This window comes from Heteronotia binoei, chromosome 21 (genome assembly GCF_032191835.1).
Source record: "Heteronotia binoei isolate CCM8104 ecotype False Entrance Well chromosome 21, APGP_CSIRO_Hbin_v1, whole genome shotgun sequence".
Taxonomy (NCBI): Eukaryota; Metazoa; Chordata; class Lepidosauria; order Squamata; family Gekkonidae; genus Heteronotia; species Heteronotia binoei.
This window is the reverse complement of record NC_083243.1, coordinates 38,124,005-38,137,070: the sequence shown is the minus strand read 5'-3', so window position 1 is coordinate 38,137,070 and position 13,066 is coordinate 38,124,005. Positions and strand designations below refer to the sequence as shown.

The following is a 13,066-nucleotide window of genomic DNA, read 5'->3' as shown; positions in this document are numbered from 1 at the left end:
GACTCGGAGTGGAGGGTGGGATATAAATCCAATATCATCATCATCTTCTTCTTCAAAGTGCCACTGGACTTAAACTTTGTCCCGTTAAAGGAAGCGCCATATATTCATATCCAGGGCTTTTTTTGAGCAGGAACGCAGTTCCGGCTGGTGTCAGGGGGTGTGGCCTAATATGCAAATCAGTCCCTGCTGGGCTTTTTCTACAAAAAAGCCCTATGTAAGACAAAGATGATATCAGGGAGTGTAGCCTAATATGCAAATGAGTTCCTGCTGGGCTTGTTCTATAAACAAAGCCCTGTTCATATCACTGCCTTTCTTGAAAGCTTGTTGGCCATCTTTGACCTCAAGAAACCTCTACAGAAACCCAGGCCCTTCCTCCCTCCAAAATAGCTTGACAAATCAAGCTGTAACAAGTCTGTGACCTTTTAAAAATCAAATCCCACCCACTGAAGAACATGTTTAAAGGATTCCGTAATTATCTCATCAACTTCCTTTATTCACAGGTTCCTCAATACTGCACAAGTCTCTCAACAAACTGTGTAAACATACAATTACAAAAGAATCAAAAACACAAAAAGCAATAGACAATCTTGGATTTGGGGGGGGGGGGCAAAGGCAGGAAGAGGAATAATTTCTTATGTCCGAATGGAATTCGTTCTATTTTCTAATAAACCCAAATGTTTGAAAGCATAAAAAATCATTAAAATATATACAAGCTTTATTTCAGCTTGTTAACGTTGAGGAACAAACTGGCTTTTTATTCTTGAGCCAATGGGCAAAATAATTCTCTGTGCATCCTTTTGTAGTCATTAAAAAAAAAACAATCAGGAAATAGTATTCATGACGAGGCATTCCCCAGTTAATTCTCAGAAGGCTTCCAAAAAACCTGAATACGATTGAAATCAAGTTAAAACCAAAACACACTCCTATAGTGAAAGTATTCATATCACAAAGGAAGAAAAAAAAATCAAGCAATGAATATGCATTGCAATTGCAAAGATACTGATAAAACTGGCTAACTCCAGGGGCTTCTGGAATGACGAAAATCCCTGAAGAGCATCTTAACATTTTTCATTCATTCACTCAGTGGTTTAAAGTGCAGAATCTGATCATAGATGTCCATGAGAGCTTCCACTGTCATTTCTTCCCTCTGTGGATGTGCTCAGTCCACCTCTCTTTGCTTTGTAGGAATTCCTGCTCTGATTCGTATCAGTTGTCTTTTCTTATAAAGCTGCATTTCCAGCGCACACTCTATCCATGGCTACCAGAATTCTGCAAAAGAAAGTTAAGAGCTGTGACAAACAGAACTCATGAAGCTGCCTCAGGCTAATCCCCCCCTGTATCTCTCAAGACTAGTATGGCCTTCTCTGACTGGCACAGCTCTCCACAGTCTCAGGCCAAGGTTTTTCACATCATCTGTCACCAGAAACCTTTTAGAGATGCCAGGGCTTGAACACGGGACCTCCTGTGTGCAAGGCAGATGCTCTGCCACTGAACCATAGCCCTCACCCTCAGAATCCAGCTGATGAAATTGTTCTTGCAGGTAGAATCATAAAATCACGGAGTTGGAAGGGACCTCCAGGGTGATGTAGTACAACCCCCTGCACAATTCAGAAAACTCCTAAAAACCTCCCCCCATGCCCCCTGTGACATCTGCAATCCTTCTTGCCCTCCCTTCTCATGATCTGCATAGGTTCACAGAATCAGCATGGCTTTCAGATGGCCATCGAGCCTCTGTTTGAAAACCTCCAAAGTAGGAGAGCCCTCCACCTCCCGAGGAAGCCTGTTCCACTGAGAAACTGCTCTGTCAGGAAGTTCTTCCTAATGTTGAGCTGCAAACTCTTTTAATTTCCACTCATTGGTTCTAGTCTGACCTTCTGGGGCCACAGAAAACAATTCTGCACCATTCTCTCTATGATAGCCCTTTAAGTACTTGAAGATGGTGATCATATCACCTCTCAGTCATCTCCACTCCAAGCTAAACATACCCAGCTCCTTCAACCTTTCCTCGTAGGACGGTCTCCAGACTCCTCACCATCTTTGTGGCCCTCCTCTGGACATGTTCCAGCTTGTCTATATCCTTCTTAAATTGTGGCACCCCAAAGTGAACACAATACTCCAGGTGTAACCAGAGCGGTGCCCAAGGTCAGAAGCTTGGGGGTGCTACTGGAACCTTCACTGACAAAGGAGGCCCAGATAGCAGCCACTGCCAAATCCGCCTTTTTCCATCTTAGGCAGGCAAGGCAGTTGGTCCTTTTCCTTGACCGTGGCAACCTGGCAACTGTGATCCACACTACGGTCACCTCGAGATTGGATTACTGTAACGCCCTTTACATGGGCTGCCCTTGTCTCAAATTTGGAGACTACAGATGGTGCAGAATGCAGTGGCTAGGCTGTTATTGGGCTGCGGGAGCTGTACTGGCTGCCGATGGTGTACCGGATTCGCTATAAGGTGCTGGTTATTGAACATATGAAGCTGCCTTATACTGAATCAGAGCCTTGGTCCATCAAAGTCAGTACTGCCTTCTCAGACTGGCAGCAGCTTTCCAGGGTCTCAAGCTGAGGATTTTCACACCTATTTGCCTGGACCCTTTTTTGGAGATGCCAGGGATAGAACCTGGGACCTTCTGCTTACCAAGCAGATGCTCTACCACTGAGCCACCGTCCCTCCCCTATTACCTTTAAAGCCTCATATGGCTGAGGACCTGTCTACCTTAGGGACTGTCTCTCCCCATATGTTCCCCAGAGGATACTCAGATGTGGGACACAGAATCTGCTATCGATCCCTGGGCCAAGGGAGGCAAGATTGAAGACCACCCACAAAAGAGCCTTCTCTATAGCGGCCCCCTTTCGGTGGAACCAACTTCCGGAAGAAGTAAGAGCCTCGTGGAACCTTGTCCATTTCTGCAAGGCTAGTAAGACAGCTTTGTTTCAACTTGCTTTTAATGGATAGCAATATATGAGGATATTCAAGAAGGCTGAAGAGATTGAAATCTAATATTAGCACCAAATTGTTTTAATAATGTTTTAACTGTTATACTATTCAAAGTTTTAATTAGTTATTGTTTTGTACTGTGAATGCTTTTATTGTTGTAAGCCACCCTGAGCCTGCTTCGGCGGGGAGGGTGGGATATAAATGAAGGGGGACCCCTGAATAATTAACGAATACCCCTATAATAATGAATAAAAGCATGCTTTAAGCCTTCAGAAGAGAATGTCTGATGCAATGTTAGAAGCACACGGCCTCAAGTGGGTGTGGATTCAAGGTTGTAAAGTAGATAACAAAGAGGCCTCAGAGAAGTTTCTTGCAAGAGCTGATAAGGCATGGAGAGAGAAGGTAGAAGGAGAGCAAGGGGGTGGGGGATGTTGAGTTAGATAAGCTTGGGGGCCTGCCTGCTTGTTTTGGGGTGTGAATAAAAATAACTTTAACTTAGTCATATTGGGCCTATGGCTGGCTAAGTTCTGCCTTGATATCAAAGTAAAATTTGTTTCAACACAGTGATGAGTGCGGACGTCGTTATTTCTCTGCTTCATAAATCCAATAAAATATTTTTTAAAAAACAACAATACTTTCCCTTCACGTCATCTGGACACTAGACTTCTGTTGATGCAGATAGTTTTGTTTTGGCAGACTCCCATACAGTGACAGAAACATACTTCACACAGAAGTTCTACAGAAGAGTGGAAAACGTTTTGCTTAAAGCTCCCACCCAGCAGATTAAACTAGCCAGTTTCAAGTGAGTAGCCCTGTTGGTCTACCAGAGAAGAGCAATAAAATAGCAAGATTCTGTAACAGAAGAGCACCTTAAAGACCAAGGGACCTTTCACCCTTGAAAGCTTATACCCTGGAGGTCTTGCTGTGTCTTTAAGGTACCCCTGGACTCAAAGCTAGCCAGGACCAAAAGAATGTTATTGAGCTTTATCATCATCTTAAAGCTGCTCCTGCAACCTCCATTGTGTATGTGATAATTACCTGTCAATAGGATATCCCAGTTCACAGACATTGACCAAAACATACAGCTGCCTCAGACCATATTGATACTGAAAGAAAATAAGAAAATGAGCAGGAGAAAGGTTACTCTTTTTCTCCCAATTTACACCCCTACCTTTCTACTCCTGGGAAAAGTACCGTATGTGGAGGCAAAGGATACCCCCCAGGGGAGATCTCCATTCAAGATACCCCCCCCCAGGAGATTTCTCCATCCAGGTATTGAATAGACCCAGGCCTGCTCAGCTTCAGCAAGGTGGACTGCATTATATGCCTTCCAACCATAACTTTCTCAACCTAAATGGTGGCATAAGAGAATCTCAGAGATGGTGTTAATCTCATTTCTGTAGCATCAGAGAATCACCAGATGCTCTAATTTCTTCTTGTTGAGAAGTTAGAACAACTTCTTACATATCAAACGACCCCAAATGTCATGCCAGGAATGAATCCAATTTAAGATTCCCCTCTCCCTTGACTATGTGGCATAATTTATGTAAGCCAGTTTGGTGTAGTGGTTAAGTGCACGGACTCTTATCTGGGAGAACTGGGTTTGATTCCCCACTCCTCCATTTACAGCTGCTGGAATGGCCTTGGGTCAGCCATAGCTCTGCAGAGGTTGTCCTTGAAAGGGCTGCTTCTGTGAGAGCCCTCTCAGCCCCATCCACCCCACAGGGTGTCTGTTATGGGGGAAGGAGATTGTAAGCTGCTTTGAGACTCTGATTCAGAGAGAAGGGGGGGTATAAATCTACAGTCTTCTTCTAAGCAAGACAAGAATGTATTCTGCTGGGTGGGGAACGTGTCACAAATGCCTTAAACAAAGGAACATAATAGCTGTGGTGAGAAAACCCTCTCCACCCGCAAAAGGAAGCAACTGTTTGTTTTGTTTAGGGGGGGCAACCTCTGGATGGGATTCTTCCTGATTCCAGATGCAAGCAGGCAAATCAGGATGCTGGCTCCTCACTCTGCAATTTGCTCATTTGCATATATGCAGGTATTTATTTTATTTTTATCCCTTTTTAAAACCAGCATCTGGCTTCCAAAGCGTTTGCAGAAATCAAAGTCAAGTGAATCCTGAGCTTTGCTGGAGGGAAGGATTATGGCTTTGGACTGAGCATGTTCAGGGAAGCTCCACAGACTTCTCCTTCCTGTAGCCACTTTCTCCTTAGGGAGACACAGGGGATGGATCCACGGCTACTCCAACCAGACCACTCAGCCTCCAATGCTCCCTTAGCAGAGACAACCAGAGGCCTCTTCTGCTCAAGACAGAGCTCCAGTCCTGGGGACAGGCTAATGTTCCAGGGACTTTCAACTCAGCCAGCAAGATTAAGGGATACAAAATACGTGCGCCTCGCATCTTTCCCTGGCAACAAAACAAGCAGCAGGGAAGAACACGGCTTCTAGTTCTGCATACTTTGTCCAAGAACAGTCGCGGTGCTTCCCTAAGGATTGGGGAACACTAAAGCCCAATGCCTGAAATGATCCCAAGGTTCAAGCTGACCTACCTGAGGATTGTGCCAGTCAAAGCAATGCATTCTGAAGTGATTCGCAGCGGACTGGTAGCAGTCATAATTGCTGAGGTTCATCCTGTTCGATAAAATTTGCTCTGTCTTCTCTGCAGAGTCGGTTATAAAGGATACAGTCTTGTGCATGGAATCTTGGATAAGCTCTTCGGACTGTTAAAAAAAAAGGATAACTTAATAAATGAGATTATGATTTCCTTATGGGCTCTGAAAGATAAGGTGGTTCTTTAAGAAAGCCAAAGAAACACAAAGAAGGGAAAGAAACTTAACCCAAAAACTGGAGTAAGAAACCTAAAAGGTCAATATGCAATTAAAGGGCCGAACATTAAAAACAAAGTGTAAAAAAAATCATAAATCAACATACATGTATTTATTGTAGAAAGCTAAAACCATTTAAGGCCCCATCATAAGCCTTTATCCTATGTAAAATCATAAAACCACAATGGGAACCCACTCAACTTGATCTGAGGCGTTTCGACCTAGATTGGTATTCTTCAGAGGTCAGGAAGGTAAGTATACATATTGGCTCATAATACAGAACAAAATAAAACAATGAAACAATGCTGGACCACAAGGAAATTTAGTGAAGTGACAAAGGCTTAGAGATATTCTTGAGGCCTCTTGTTCTATAGCCTTATGTCTTAATCAAGGGCATACCTATAGCATTCAGTGTTTTGTTGTATGCCACATGGTCCAGAATTGATCAAGTAAAGTCAGAGCCTATGTGCCATTATTCATTATAAAAAGGTAAAGGTAGTCCACTGTACAAGCACAGTCATTTCCAACTCTGAGGTGATGTCACATCACATTTTCATGGCAGACTTTTTATGGGGTGATTTGTCATTGCCTTCGCCAGTCATCTACACTTTCCTCCCAGCAAGCTGGGTACTCATTTTACCAACCTTGGAAGGATGGAAGGTTGAGTCAACCTGGAGCTGGCTACCTGAACCAGCTTCCACTGGGATCGAACTCAGGTCGTGAGCATAGGGTTCCGACTGCAATACTGCAGCTTTACCATTGTGCCACGGGGCTCTTAAGAGCAGAGAAATAACTTTAGATAAATAATATGTCATAGGACATGAAATACTGTCAATAACAGGTAATGTAGTCACACTAGCTAAGCATTAACCAACACAATTTGCAGAAGGCAACCGTTTTATGCACTAGATAAAGCCCTGCTTCCTGAACTGCCTGTTCCAACAGGGATAAGCAGCAAAGCGATGCTGAAGAGCATCCAAGATGCTGGTGCAGTTTGTTCCTGCCTAAGCACGTGCTGGCACAATCTGAATGGCTTCATTCTCACCCTTAGAAGTGTCTTCATCTCTTGCAAGATGACATTTGCTTCATCTCTGCTATTGGTGGCCATCAGCTTGCGCTTCAAGATCGTGAGGGGCACGTCGGGATTTGGAGTGAGGTCATAGCTGCTTACAGGCCACAAGGAAACTGGGGCGCTGGGAGCTTTGCCTGTGCCCTGGAACTGTACCACTTTCATGTGAGAGATGGTCTGCAAGGAAAGAGGGGAAGGAGAGACATCAAATATACTCACATGTAGGCTGCACAGAAATGGATCTACTCAGCGTATACATTTTCTAACGCTTCATGTTGCTTACTTGAGGCTCCGCAATGCTCTGTCAAAATGGACCTTGAGTCCATTTTAAAAAGTGTCCTTGGCACAACAACATTCCTATTCAGTCCTGGCTGAAACACTACACTGGAGTCGTACCACAAGCATTTAAAGAGAGGACCCAAACTTCATTCCTTAAGATGGTGGGCATCCTCAAGGTACGGCTTTGCCACCAGCGTGCAAATCAAGCTGAACATATGGCTGGTTCAAGGAGATGGGGTGGGGGGTGGGGAGAGAAGCTCTCAGTTCTGCAAACAGGACATTGCAGAATTGATGGTGACAAGAAGCAACCTCAGTCCAGTTGGTGATCCAAGCAGAGAAAACATAACGTTCTACAGTTGCAGATCAGCAATTTGAGCCCACCCAAACTGCCTGGATGGGAGGCTGCCGGGAAGCGCAGGGGATGCACTGGGGGCTCTCTAAAAAACAAGCAGGGTCTAAAAGTCATAGCAGGGACTGCTGATTCTTCCCCAGAGAGATTCTAGGCTGAGAAACTGTTGGAATCCACAGAGCTTATGTGGTGCAATTTTATGAAGAGTGACTCTAGTCTAAGGTTATGTTCTAAAGCAGGCAGGTAATAGAAGAGATAGAGCCAGAAGCTGTTGTTGCCTTGACAGCCAGATTTAAGCTGGGGAAAATTTTGTTTACTTATTGCAATTTTAGCCATCCAAGGAACTCAGGGAAGTGTGCATTTTTTTTTAATTCTTCTTCCATTTATCCTCCAGTAACCCCATGAGAAAGATTAGGGTAAGAGATAATGTCTGGTCAACAGAATCAGTTAGCAAGAATTTGAACCCAGAGCTCCCCAAGGCACAAGCCAACACTTAAAGCCACTATGACACACTAGCTTTCTGGGTTGAAATCCTGGCTTAGCCAGGAATCTCACACTGGGGGATTTCAGCAGTCATTATGTCTTAGCCTAGCCTACTTTACTCAGCTGTTTTAAGAAAAGAGGAAAGACTACAAACTCCTTGAAAACAGCAACAGTTCCCTCCTGAAATATTCAGTAACACATTTCTTTTCACTTTCCCAGTGTCAAGGCTGATGGCAAAAAGTTGCAGTTCTCTAAATATAAATCATGCTTTAGAAGGGAAAGCTTCAGATCTTGGTTGCAGCCACAGACAAAGGAAGTTCTGTCCAAGTACTGTGAAAAGTGCTGTAAAAAGGAGGAGATTGGAGTTATACCCCACTCTTCACTCGTAGTCTGAGTTGTTTGCTTTCCCTTCCTCTCCCCACAACAGACACCCTGTGACGTAGGTGCAGCTGAGAGAGCTCTGAGAGAACTGCTCTTGAGTTATGACTGACTCGAGGTCACTCAGCAGCTGCATGTGGAAGAGTGGGGAATCAAATTCAGTTCTCCCAGATTAAAAGTCCACCCTCCTAACCACTACACTAAACTGGGTCTCAGTTAGCTTTTCAGGCCTGCCTTCCTCTTTTTATTGCACCAGAAGAAAAGACAAGACAAATTTATTCTGGTTTCAAAAACCCACTTGGACACCAAGCACTCACTTTGTTTCCATACTGCATCACGTGGCTGGTGTTGGTACGCTTCTTCACCAATTGAAACTGCTTGTGGAGAGTTTCTCGTTTCAAATCCTCCTGCAAGCAAGACACATCTGTCATCAGCTTACAAACAGTGAAGAAAACCCCCACCAACAGGGAAAAAAATAACCGCTCACACCCAGGAGCCATACAATGAATCAATAGTTCAACAGCAAAAAGATCAGTTAACAAGATAGCAATGATTAGTCATCTGGGACATGTCTAAGCTACAGGATGTCCTTTTTTCAGACATCTGTCAAGCATCGGTATTTTGAATAATTGAGCTATTGTTTAAATCAAAGACTCGTTTTATTGATAATCCAATACTTGCTCTGAGGAAGGATACCTTGGAAGTGATACAGAATGTTACATAGCATAGTATCTTAAAGGCTACTTCAAAGGCAAAGTTCAGATAACTTCAAAAGCATAACATACAGATGTAAATTGCATAGAGGGTTCAAAGCATACTATCAACTACTCATTTGGGTACTACAACATCTCCTGTTCCCACACATTCCTGGCTTGCTGATATGTATGGGAACCCGGGGGAGAGGCATTTCTGCTTTACAATAGGAAGATTACTTGCATATCCTGCATCCTTGAGAGTCAACAGGTGGGGGGAACTTTGAAGAGAAATCTTTATTCAGAAAAGAGGGAAAGCAGAAGGGAGGGGGGAAGTATGAGCACAGAATGCATACTAAATTACTCAGAAATATCATGCTTGACACATCTGTGGCCTACATCCGACCTCTAACACTCTAAAATACAACATCTCTTACAAAAGGCATTGAAACAAAAAATAGCTATTATCACAATTCCCTAGTACAGATCTATTTTGGAGTCATGTTTTGGAAAACTGCATACAGACCCCATACTTCAAAAACGGCTGTTCGAGGGATGTAAAAAGGTTCAGAAGAGGAAAACTAACACGAGTAAGAGACTGGAATGGCTTTCCCCCCTGCGGCTCCGCGCCCCCACGCCTCCCCACTGCGTCTCCTCCTCCCTCCCTTCAGACCCTTCCCCACCCCGGCATGTCAATTTCAACGCCGGAACCGGCTCTAGCACCACGTCCCGGCTCTCTAAAGCACCCCCCTGCCAAACACTCGAATCGCGGGTAAAACCATGCCACGGGGCCGGGGCGCGCTCACCGTCTCTCAGGAACAGCGTCCTGAAAGGGCGACCCCCGCTGCCACTGACTCCTTCCCTCCCCACTTCCTGGATGGGAGAGGAGTCAATGGCAGCGGGGGTCGCCCTTTCAGGATGCTGTTCCTGAAAGACAGTGAGCACACCTCAGCCCTGCGGCGCGGTTTTACCCACGATTCGAGTGTTTGGCCAGGGAGGGCGGCTTTAGAGAGCCGGAACGCAGCGCTACAGTCTGTTCCGATGTTGAAACTGAAACGCCGGGGTAGGGAAGGGTCCAAAGAAGAAGAAGAAGAAGAAGAAGAAGAAGAAGATATTGGATTTATATCCCGCCCTCCACTCCGAAGAGTCTCAGAGCGGCTCACAATCTCCTTTACCTTCCTCCCCCACAACAGACACCCTGTGAGGTGGGTGGGGCTGAGAGGGCTCTCACAGCAGCTGCCCTTTCAAGGACAACCTCTGCCAGAGCTATGGCTGACCCAAGGCCATGCTAGCAGGTGCAAGTGGAGGAGTGGGGAGGGAGGAGGTGCCGAGCATGGAGCACTTGGGGGGGCACCAGGCAGCGAATCTGCTTCGGGTGCTATGGGGCATCAGGCTGCCCCTGGCTCCAGAGAGGAGGCACAAACATTTTCTGAATAAATCAATAATCTACCCTTGCTAAGAAGTTCACTGGGTGACAATGGGCCACTTGCTATTTTATGAACCTAACATAGCTCATGGGATTGTTTTGCAGAGAGAGATAATCACATGTCCCCTGCTGAGCATCTAGTCTAAAAGGCTGAAGGCCAGGACAATTAATAAATGCTTGCTATGTAAACAGAAAAGATGGAAGAGTGAGAAGAAAGGAGAAGATGTAGAAGGGCTCCGAGGATGAAAATCACAGTTAGCAAAGTCCAAAGAACTACACAGGTTATTCTGGGGAAACAAAACTGCTTCACACCAGCAGAATTGCATATAAATCATGTCCTGTCAATACTATGGAACGGTAGTGCTGAAAAACCTTTACAGTCCCAAGAACTGAGCTGTTATATTAGACTGGTCTCTCTGACCTTTTCTTTCTCAATAGTTCCTCTTTTTGCCTGGCATCCTCCTGCATCACAAATATGTGCTGAAGTCCCCATGCAACACTGACATGAATCTGAAAATTCCTAAAACTACACTGATAAGGAGGCGGAACAAATGGTCATTGCCAAATTGAACCAAAGGGGGGGGAGGGCTCAGTTTGCACAGATTATGTATACCTGCACTGAGCTGGTGCAGAGTAGGAGTTACAATTGGAAGATGTGGGTTCAAGACTCCCTTTGAAGAGCCAACACTTGAAAGAAGAAACCACTCCTCAACTCATATCTGCACTGAAGCAAAGGGAGTTCTTTAAAGAAAAGTCTGAAAGCTTCATTAAGATCAGTGTAATTAAGATCTTAGTGACTCACAACGTCAGAATCTTCCATCCAATTGACACTGTACCAGTCCCCGAGGTAGGTTTGCCTCTTGTCATCATAGTAGCATGCATAAGATGATTCACTAGGATTGGCAGCAGTGGTGGCATAAACTGCAAAACCAAAAACAGAAAAGCACAATTGAATCATTCCCTGTGGCTGATCCACCACAGGGAGTTATGCTGACAGCAAGAAATTAAATTCTGGTTTTCACACACAGTGACAGTCCCTAAGCACAGATGGCATTATTAGGTGATTAGACGGATTCACGGAGAATAGGTCTTACCATGGCTACTAACCAAGATCACTAAAGAGACCTTCCCTGTTCAGAAGCAATACACTTCTAAATACCAATGCTGAAAGGCAGCATCAGGGAAACGCCTTTGCCTCTGCACCTTTTGTTGGCATTCTAAGGGCCAGTGGTTAGGCACTGGATGAAACAGGATCATGTAGTATTCAAGTGATATCCTTTAGTTACATATTTCTTGGAGAATGACATTGTTTCAAGGAATTCGTATGATAGGAAGTTCGACTATCTTGAGTATATTTTGAAAGACTTATTTTAATGTAGATTCATTTCTGTTATTTTTGTATATTGACCAGGAATACTACTGCGAGTTTGTATTTTTGCACGTATCACTTATGTTCCAACTGTATTCTATATGTATTGTTTTTTGAATTTTGAATGCTTTACATTTCAAAACAAACGAACAAACCAGGATGCTGGACTAGATGGACCACTGTTCTGATCCCGTGTGCTCCTCTATGTTTTTATGCATAACACATAAGAACATAAGAGAAGCCATGTTGGATCAGGCCAATGGCCCATCCAGTCCAACACTCTGTGTCACACAGAGGCCAAAAAAACCAAGTGCCATCAAGAGGTCCACCAGTGGGGCTAGAAGCCCTTCCACTGTGCCCCCCAAGCACAAGAACACAGAGCATCACTGTTCCAGACAGAGAGTTCCAACAATAAGCTGTGGCTAATAGCCACTGATGGACCTCTGCTCCATATGCTTATCCATTCCCCTCTTGAAGTTGTCTATGCTTGTAGCTGCCAGCTGGATCTACAACTCAGTTCAACTGATACTTTGGTTTAAAGTCAACACCACATTCATTTGGTACATTTGACAATTCTATATGCATTCAAAAGCCCCCCACCCCCAAAAGTAATGAGTTAGACTAGAGGACTCTCGTGTATATGCTGTAACTCCATGGTCATCATGGATTGAAATGTGTTCCTCAAATCCAGAAAGGGCCACATGAATCTCAGTTTGCTTCTTCGACCTTTTAACTAAGGCTCCAAATTCAAATATTTACTCTCTCGGTCACTGTGTTGCTAAATAAGCCCTTCTCAGTTGGTCAACTAAACCCACAGTTCAGTAGTGTCATGGATGAGAAAGGCACTTAGATCCTAAAAATAGAGACCATCACTATATTCACAAAATGCCAGCAGTGAGGCTCCAAATGGGACCCTGACTACTGGAATTCTCTGGGAATTCAGCACTCTCAGAGGTCTAACTAGTGCAGAACAGCCTCTGAGTGAGTGACAAAAAAAAGCGTGTATGTTTTGTGCACATTGTGAGCCTTTTTTGTGAACACTCTGAGGTTGCTGAGCCCCATTCCAAGGATTCATTCAGTTTTCAGAACCACAGGCAATGTTCTGCTTGCTTCAAAGAAGAAAGCATCAAGCTGGTAGCAGGCATGCTAAAAAAACCCCTTTGCTTTCATCAGACCTACAGCAACCTTCAAGATCTTGGCCGAACTTGCATTTCCCTTGCTGTCTGCAGATATTTAAGCCTCAGTTCATAGTTTGCAG

At 44.4% G+C, this 13,066-nt stretch overlaps 1 protein-coding gene across 1 annotated transcript in view; it reads right to left on the bottom strand.

The window, feature by feature from the left end:
• Positions 1-472: 472 nt before the first annotated feature.
• The window catches only part of LGMN (legumain), a 29,810-nt gene continuing 17,216 nt past the window's right edge, over positions 473-13,066 (bottom strand). The window contains exons 8-13 of the mRNA XM_060261857.1: positions 11,242-11,360; positions 8,639-8,728; positions 6,809-7,009; positions 5,488-5,658; positions 3,971-4,038; positions 473-1,269 (exon numbers count right to left, since the gene is read on the bottom strand). Of these exons, the coding sequence (XP_060117840.1) occupies positions 1,221-1,269; positions 3,971-4,038; positions 5,488-5,658; positions 6,809-7,009; positions 8,639-8,728; positions 11,242-11,360 (698 nt within the window). The 3' untranslated portion in view covers positions 473-1,220. The remainder of the gene's footprint in view (positions 1,270-3,970; positions 4,039-5,487; positions 5,659-6,808; positions 7,010-8,638; positions 8,729-11,241; positions 11,361-13,066) is intronic.